Source organism: Rhizophagus irregularis, chromosome 23 (genome assembly GCF_026210795.1).
Source record: "Rhizophagus irregularis chromosome 23, complete sequence".
NCBI lineage: Eukaryota > Fungi > Glomeromycota > Glomeromycetes > Glomerales > Glomeraceae > Rhizophagus > Rhizophagus irregularis.
Genome location: NC_089451.1, coordinates 461,070 through 470,000, shown reverse-complemented (window position 1 = coordinate 470,000; position 8,931 = coordinate 461,070). Strand labels below are relative to the sequence as shown.

Sequence of the window (8,931 nt, the reverse complement as noted above, 5' to 3'; positions counted from 1 at the left end):
TTCAAGGTCGCAAATTAGTTTTTAAATATACAAGAGAGTTTTTTTTTCCTAAAGATAGAACGCATAATATTTAATATTTGCTTAAATTTTTGTTCTTAATTCAATAAATCATGAAACTCTTTGGTCCTTTGGTATTTCTGTTAATTACTTTTAACCCGGTTATTTCCCAAAAGATTATGGCCTTGAGACAAGAAACATTTCTGAGAACAGCAGCAATAAAGCCAAAATCTACTGTGGTCCCACTTATTAATGTAATAATAGCTTAATTTTTCTAATCCGTCATCAATAATGTGATATTACTAACAGTGAATTTTTGCCCATTTAGATCTGCCCTAAGGTATATGCTTCATTTTCTTATCTATGATTTAAGTCAAAATATCAATTTTACTAGCAATTTTTCTTGTACATCCAGGGAGTAACCTGTTGTGATGATGGCCATACTTGTGAAGGGGTAATTATGACAAGCTTAATATATAATTTCGCTGGCATACATATTAATTACTATATATTATATTTAGGATTATCCTGTTTGTTGTCAAAGTGATTGTATACCTACTGTAATTAAAATATTTCATTTTTATTATTTACAATATAATAAATATTAATTTTGCTAATTTTTATACATTTAGAATGCAACCTGCTGTAATGATGCCAATGGTGGTTATTGTGATAAAGTAAATATAATACAACTGATATTGTTAACTTATTATTAATACAATTAATATTATTTAACCCTTCTGAGTTCTGATATATTAATTACTATATATTATATTTAGGATTATCCTGTTTGTTGTCAAGATGGATGTATACCTGCTGTAATTAAATATTTTATTTTTATTATTTATATTATAATAAATATCAATTTTATTAATTTTTGTAACATTTATTAGGATACAACCTGTTGTGATAATGGTGGCTATTGTGAAAAGGTAATATAATATAATATTTTTACAATTAATATAATTAATATAATTTTGAAATTATTTATATTATTAATATATTGATTTTATTTTTAATATATTTAGAATACTTATTGCTGTAATAATAATGAATGTTGTACTAATACATTTAAAAATAAAAGGGTATAATAATAATATAGAAGTACTATAGTAATTTTATATAGATTATTTTGTAAATTCCTTAATTTTTTCAATTTTTTTCAATTTTTTCAATTTTTTTGATTTATTTAACTAAATTTATTTAATTTATTCAAATTATTTGATTTATTCAATTTATTCAATTTATTTTATTTATTTATTATAATTATTTTATTTGATTTATTTATTATATTTATTTTATTAATTATTTTCATTTTTAATATTTATTATAAATAGTATTAGAATTTTACTTAATTGGAATTAAGTAAATAGTTAGCAGTTAAGAATTGTCTTGTAGTTTTTGAATTATACAAAAAGAGTATTATTCCAGTAGTATAATTCAAAATAATTAATTTTATAAATAAGAGATTATCAGTAGTATGAAAACCCCAATTCTGGCTCAGCGCCACCATATAATCTAAAATACTACCACTTTATATAATCTAATTACCACCATCATATAACTTAATTACCATCATATAATCCACCTACCACTTTTACTATAATTTAACTACCACTTTCATATAATCTAGTTACCACCATCATATAATTTTAATTACCACCATATAATCCACCTACCACTTTTCATATAATCTAGTTACCATCATATAGTTTTATTACCACCATACAATTCTATTACCACCACACAATCTGAAAAAATTAACTGAACAAGAAATAGGATTTCAAAGCCAACGGAGCCAAAAAAGGTAAGGAAAGATTAACCCATCCAGGAAACCAGCCATGGGGTCAATAGAGCGGAATAGCAAGGCAAGCAATTTCCCTTATACCGAGAAAAAATGTAATTGAATAAAAGGTAGGTACCAAGTAACTATACAGATAAATAGTACATAACATGGTATATACCGCAGTATCGGCAATTCCTGAACTTGTAGGCGCGTATCTGGAATACATTCCAAATAGAAATTTTGGGACGCATCTTCTAGAAGTCAGCCCAATCTGGAGAGTTGAAGCTGAACGAGTACTCGACGCGTAAAAAAGCCGAGGAGGCATACGACAGGGCAGTAGAAAGAAGGAAAAAGCAAATGATGCTCTTGGCCAATCATTGGAGGAGGAGGGTATCCTCCGCTGAACTTGAATGGGAGGCATATCAAAAGGCTTGTAAAGAGAGAACAAATGCCGCAGTAGAGCATATTATAGTAAAAGAAGCTATTCGCCGTTGTAACTTACAACTATAAGTTACTTAAGAATAGAGAATACATCGGGACGAGGATGTGTTCGGTGACTCGGATGACGATGACTCAGATGGTGAGGAATAGTTTAGGAAGACAGTACTAACAATCTGCTCTCTTTTTTACCCTCATAGGGTAGGCGAACAATTAATTTTATTTTCAGAAAAAATGTAATTGAATAAAAGAGGAGTATAAAAAGTTTACAAGATGTCAACACATCAAGCAAGAAGTGCCCAACACGACAAGTCACCCGATCAGTTCTAGCTGAATTCAAGCAGGTACCTGTCAAGTCCATCCCATATCCCCGCTCAAATGCAAAATTGCAGGAATATGAGGATGAGATCTGCCAAATCCGTGAAGCACAAGCGGCGGTAACCAATGAAGAGATAATCCGCATGATGCAAATTGACCCACCCACCACATTAGTGCAGGTCTCGAACGTCGTGATCAGGTACGTATAGGAAAGGAGTTAACAGACTCAAACTTTATGGCTGATATTGCTATAGGAACACCTGGAGAGCATGACTATGCTTCATTTCTTACAGCACACAGTCAAACAATCCAGAATATTCTTCGGGATGAAAGAAATCGATTGGGATCAATAAAAGTAAGAATTGGAATATTTGCCACAATAAGACGTTTAGATTCTTACCTTCAAGGGATTATTCGGAGATGGTAACTTTAGTGAAGATGATGGAGTAGAGTATATCTACAGATACAACATACCATTTAAAACTCACAATATGCCAATCCTACCATCAACAGATATTAATGGTACATTTAACTTTGCATTAGCAAGAATCATGCAGAAAGTAGAAGACTATGTAAATTACGGATCAGGTTGGGAATTCTATCGTGTAGAAAAAATATTTATAGAAATCTCGCAATTCCAACCACCCACAGGAGCAGGACATATACCACTCCCAAAAGATCTTGCCACGAAAAAGGGAGTAGTAAATCCAGCTAATGATGATGACAAATGCTTCCAGTGGGCAATCCTAGCAGCATTACATCCAGTAGAAAAGAATGCAGAAAGAATTTCCAAGTATAAGGAGTATGTAAATGAGTTAAACTTTGAAGGTATCGAATTTTCAGTACAAGCTGATGAGGTAATTCTAAGAAGATTTGAGCGACGAACCCAACTATTGCCCTCTGCATCTGTGAATGGCGTGACCACCGCTTATGTCCAATATATGTTACCGATAGGGATGATACAGAGGGCCGTAAAATAATAGATTTAGTACTTATCAGTAACGGGGAAAAGCAGCACTATTGCTGGATTAAGAATATGAGCCGTTTAGTAAATAAACGTACAAAAGATGGACATGCAACATTTGTCTGCCGATGGTGTATCCTCCCCACTTCACACATCAACAAGAAATCCATGACAAACATGTAGCAATATGTCGAGGATTAAAGAAAACCCCACAAGCAGACCGAATGCCATCAGTAAAGAAAGGAAATGATATATATGAATTCAAAAACTGGAAACGCCGCATGCAAGTCCCATATTACTTTGTTGCAGACTTTGAAGCCCCAGTAATGAACATACCACCCACAGATGAAGACAAAGATAAGAAAACCAAGAAAGTACAAGAGCAAATCCCCTGCTCATACTCGTATATTAAGGTAAGATATGATGGTGTAAGTGAATCACAGAAGATATTTACAGGAGAAAATGCAGCACAAAAATTTGTAATCGAAATGCTAAATGAGGCTGAAGCAATCCGTAATGAATTCAGAAACCCAATGGAAATGATGGGGAGAACTCTAAAAAAATTGAAGATGACTTCATGGTTGTTAAGAGTGATAAGGACTTTTTATTGCTAGGTGTACCTTGGATTGATCGTGCTAATGTCATTCTAGATTTCCAAAATCGGCAACTGACCATTCCTCTATCATCACGTAAAAAAATTACCATTCCAATTTCTCTACATAAACGGAAAACTAACGTGACTTCCTTGCAGATGGATACTATCGACTTAAAAAAAATTCACTCTCTCGAGGAAGATTAACCTGTCATCTATGTGGAGCAAGTTTTGACTTTCCCTCTAAGTTAAAGCGTCATCTTGCTAGGAAAAATCCATGTGTTTCCCAAACTTCTGCTGCGGCAATGATGGGCAGTGGCGGGCAGTGACAGGGCAGTGCCCAAATTTTTTCGGCAGTGACGGGCAGTAACAGGGCAGTGCCCAAATTTTTTGGCAGTGATTAGCCTTTACAAATATTACATTTGCCATGTTACTCTGATTTCTAGGTCTTTACGGGTTTTTATGAGTTTTTCAATGGCATTTCTATTTTTAAAATATCGACTATATCTGATATCTAGCTTTTGAAGGTTTGGTAATATATGCAGGATTTCACTTAGCAAATCTCTAACGTCACCTTTTCCACCATAGTATTGATAATCTATTATGCTAAGTTCCTGGATATTGGGGCGAAGCTTGTAGCATTTTTACAATACAGATAGGCCATAAAAATACTCCATCCATATTAAGCTTTCTGATATATTTTCCACATACTGTCCCTGGTTTTGTGAGATGTTTGTACATTTGGAACTCCTTAATATTATAGCGGTTATAAAGGTCTGTTTCACCCCATAGGAGAGAGTTTGCTACTACAGCCCATTTTCGACACACTAATGCATAATTGCAAAGATAATGCCAACAGGAGTAAGTACCTTCATATGAAGTTTTGAATATCTTTTCTAAAAGTTCGAAAGGTAAGCTATTGTTTGTCATGGTATCTCATATGAGATATTGATGAAGAAGTTTTATTTAATTAGATTTTTTCTTAGGATAAAATAATTTGAACATTTCTTTTCTATCAATAGAAAAAACAAGACATGCTTACTTTTAGTGAACTTACTCCATCTCTTACTGTTACTGAATTTAAGATCAATGTTGAAGGGCTTGATTACACCATGCTTGGTCATAAACTTGAACCTACTAAGGATGTTATTGCCATTAATAGCAACTTTATTCATAAAGCTTTTGAGGGTTATAAACAGTACTTGTCTAAACCAAAAGGTGAGAGGCGATGCAGACGAAGTACACCTGACAATCCATTAAATAGACGGCGACGTACAGGGGATGGTAGCACTTTTAATGCATGCATTGAGTTTGTTATCATCTTAGCTGATACTGTACATACTATTCGTTATTTTCCTAAATCTGGTAGTATACAAGTTTTCGGGTCTTTTGATCCTGTTGCTATCTTCTTACGTTACCTTTCTGAATGTTCCCTACCTGAATTTTCTTCTGTAGAACTTGTGGGTGAAAATAAGGCTCTCCTGCGCAATTATAAATTTGTGATTAATATTGGAGGTGATAAGTTTATTAATCTTTCTACCTTAGCATATGCTTTAGAATCTATAGATGGTATTCGTGAGATTCTTCCCTTTCCGATAAAGTATATTAAGAATGATGCAGGTGATATTCATTCTAAAATTGCTATAATCTTTACTTCAAAGATTTGGGTACATATCTGGCCTAAATCTGGTAAGGTTAATATATTTGGCACTAAGACTGAATTGGATGCTGATATGGTTTATAAGTTCTTACAGAAGTTGTTTTCTAATCTATATGATTTTGGAGATTTTATTTGTGATGCACCTATTCCAGATTGCGAGAGGTAAAAAAAATGGTTTCACTGAAAACTAGAAACCCTCTATTTGTAAAATCCAGCAATAGCATTCCTGACTTCTTGTTGGCATAAGACATTCGTCACATAGAGTTATAGCCAACTCATTTTTTAGCCTATCTAGCTGACTCTCGGTGGTCGGTGCAAGATTCTGATAGTATTCATTGAATTCATTCTGCTCTACTTCATCTATGTCTTCATCTGTGTCTTCATCAGTGTCTTCATCCATATCTTCATCTCCTTTAATATGGTAGATGCTGAATTCATTTCTATATTCATCATTAGGATTTGTGAATATTCTTTGTATATTGTAATCTATAATGTTGAATGTTGTAGGTTTCTTTTTTGATAATATTTCTACTAAGTCTAATAATGCATATGCTAATTCTTTATCCTCTGAGAAGTTCTTAATGATATCTGAAAATCTTTCATATATTGCCATCTCATCTGGTAGAATAGAATATCTTATTCGTGATAAAAGTGATGGATGTATCCATATATCATCACCTTCTAACATCTCATCAAATATTTCTACTAGCTCTTCTAATCCAGATACTAACATACTTTCTTTGCTAAATTCAGAATCTAAAGCTTTTAAATATGCTATATCTAAATACCACATTATTTCCTTTACCCATTCTTCTATGTTGAGTTCAAACTGACCTAGTACACGTCTTAGTGATGGTCTGTATTGTGACATCTTGTAAACCTTTTATATATGAATCTTTTATTCAATTACATTTTTTCTCGGTATAAGGGAAATTGCTTGCCTTGCTATTCCGCTCTATTGACTCCATGGCTGGTTTCCTGGATGGGTTAATATTTCCTTACCTTTTTGGCTCCGTTGGCTTTGAAATCCTATTTCTTGTTCGGTTAATTTTTTCAGATTGTGTGGTGGTAATAGAATTGTATGGTAGTAATAAAACTATATGATGGTAACTAGATTATATGAAAAGTGGTAGGTGGATTATATGGTGGTAATTAAAATTATATGATGGTGGTAACTAGATTATATAAAGTGGTAGTTAAATTATAGTAAAAGTGGTAGGTGGATTATATGATGGTAATTAAGTTATATGATGGTGGTAATTAGATTATATAAAGTGGTAGTATTTTAGATTATATGGTGGGAGTGAGCCAGAATTGGGGTTTTCATACTACTATTATCTATATTTTTTGTTATATCTAAAATAGAATCCCAGATATCACATATATAACTCACATTTGAGTTTTAGCAAATTCAATCAAAATTAGGTTAAGCTCATAATTTTAGATAGAGCAAATTGATTGAAAATTAATTAATAGTCATAATTATGAGTTTTAGCAAATTGTATTGATTTTACAAAGTCATATTTTATATTTAAGCAAATTGGTACTTTTTTTTAAATTTAACTTATCCTTTTTTTTTAACTTTATAAATAATATTTTTAAAAATATTAGTTTTGGAGTCCGGGTCATATTTTGGCCAAAATTAAGCATAATGCGGGCCAAAAACCATCCGTTTAGTTTTGCACCATTTTATTTTTTAATAATTATTTATTTAATTTATTTTTTTATTAATTATTATTTTATCTATAATCTACATATTTTAATTATAAAAATTGGCAGTTTAATTTATATTTTTTTATTGATAATAAAAAAAAAGATTATTAACTCATATTTTGAGTTTTAGCAAATTAGTATAGATTTGAAATGTGATAATTTGATTTTTAGCAAATTAGGTCTATTTTAGCAGGAGCAAAAAGTACTTAAATTCATGCAGATCAGTTATGAATTAATTATATATGTAATATCTGGGGTCCTTCTAAAATAAAACTCTCATATTAAGTTAAACTCTAATTAATCTATTAAAGTATTAAAGTTTTTCAGTTACTTTAATCATTGATAGGATAACAATATATAATATAATTATGGGAAAATGTCATTGGCGACCCGTATCGCCAGTGCGACCCTAAATCATTTGATCAAATTTGATTGGCTAACTAATATTTACAATTACGTCAGCCTTCAGTTATTTGTTATTATTTTCCCCTTTTTTTCGTTATTCTTTTTCCCTCCTTTTTTTGTTTCCTTTTCTCTTTATTTTCGCTTTACTTGTTTTATTTTTTGACTTTTTTTTCATTTTATTTCCCTTTTCTCTTTTTTGATTTTATTTTCCTTTCTTTTTTTCCTTCTTTTTCATTTTTTTTTGGTATGTTTTTTCGTTCTTTCTTGCTATTTTTTGTTTTTTCTTTTTTTATAGGTCTTTAGGTTCTTACAGTTTTACAATTAAGGTACGTCCTTTTTTTTCTTGCCTTTGTTTTTTAATTTGTTCTTTACTGACTCTCTATGCTGTTCTTTAACTCCTTCCTTTTCAACATTATGTGACGCGTTTTACTCTTAACTTCACAGGTTTTGTTATTATTTGTTCTTTAACTCACTTGTTTATAAGTTTCATTTTTTAACCTTATTATAGGCTTTTTTTCGCGTTGAGTATTTTTTTCTTTTTTTTTCTTTTTTATTCTTTAGGTTCTTGTTTTCATTATTCTTTACTAACTATATTTTCTTTACTTTATGCCACTCTTTGACTTCGCAGGCTTTATTTTTCAATGTCATTGGTTTTGTTCTTTGATTTCATGAGTTTCATTATCATTTAATTCTTCAACTTTCTTCGTGGGTTTTGTTCTTCATCTCGATTTTGTTTTTTACTCTGTTGTTGTCATTTTTTTTTGTGTATCAAAATTACTAGTTCTGTTAAAAATAAAATATAAATTTTACAATGTTTCTCTATTAGTAAACTTTAATAATTGATTTTTAACCATACAGTATATCATTATTTTATTGCGTAAATCAAAAAACTTTTTGCGAATTAAAGTGTTGCGAATTTTTTAACGAAAATAAAAAAAGTTGACCAATCAAAATATAGTATAAAATCACGTGATTAGGGTCGCCATGGCGACAGGGTCGCCATAAACTAACGCCCTATAATTATTATAAAGTTAAATTTGATAATTAACAAATATCCT

General features: G+C 31.1%; 3 protein-coding genes across 3 annotated transcripts; 2 read left to right on the top strand and 1 right to left on the bottom strand.

Moving 5' to 3' along the window:
- Window positions 1–110: 110 nt before the first annotated feature.
- On the top strand, window positions 111–1,088 carry OCT59_015082 (uncharacterized protein; the record flags this gene model as incomplete). The annotated part of the gene is made up of 8 exons (XM_025332761.2): window positions 111–251; window positions 326–337; window positions 413–451; window positions 519–557; window positions 630–674; window positions 777–815; window positions 891–929; window positions 1,026–1,088. The coding sequence occupies 8 exons, from the start codon at window positions 111–113 to the stop codon at window positions 1,086–1,088; spliced, it is 417 nt and encodes a 138-aa protein (XP_025167598.1).
- Window positions 1,089–1,950: 862 nt separating this feature from the next.
- OCT59_015081 (uncharacterized protein) lies at window positions 1,951–2,293 on the top strand (the record flags this gene model as incomplete). Its single annotated transcript, XM_066139757.1, has 2 exons — window positions 1,951–1,953; window positions 2,042–2,293. The coding sequence occupies 2 exons, from the start codon at window positions 1,951–1,953 to the stop codon at window positions 2,291–2,293; spliced, it is 255 nt and encodes an 84-aa protein (XP_066002603.1).
- A 3,649-nt stretch (window positions 2,294–5,942) lies between these two features.
- Window positions 5,943–6,626, bottom strand: OCT59_015080 (uncharacterized protein; the record flags this gene model as incomplete). The annotated part of the gene is made up of 1 exon (XM_066139756.1): window positions 5,943–6,626. The coding sequence occupies one exon, from the start codon at window positions 6,624–6,626 to the stop codon at window positions 5,943–5,945; it is 684 nt and encodes a 227-aa protein (XP_066002602.1).
- Between the last annotated feature and the right edge of the window lie 2,305 nt (window positions 6,627–8,931).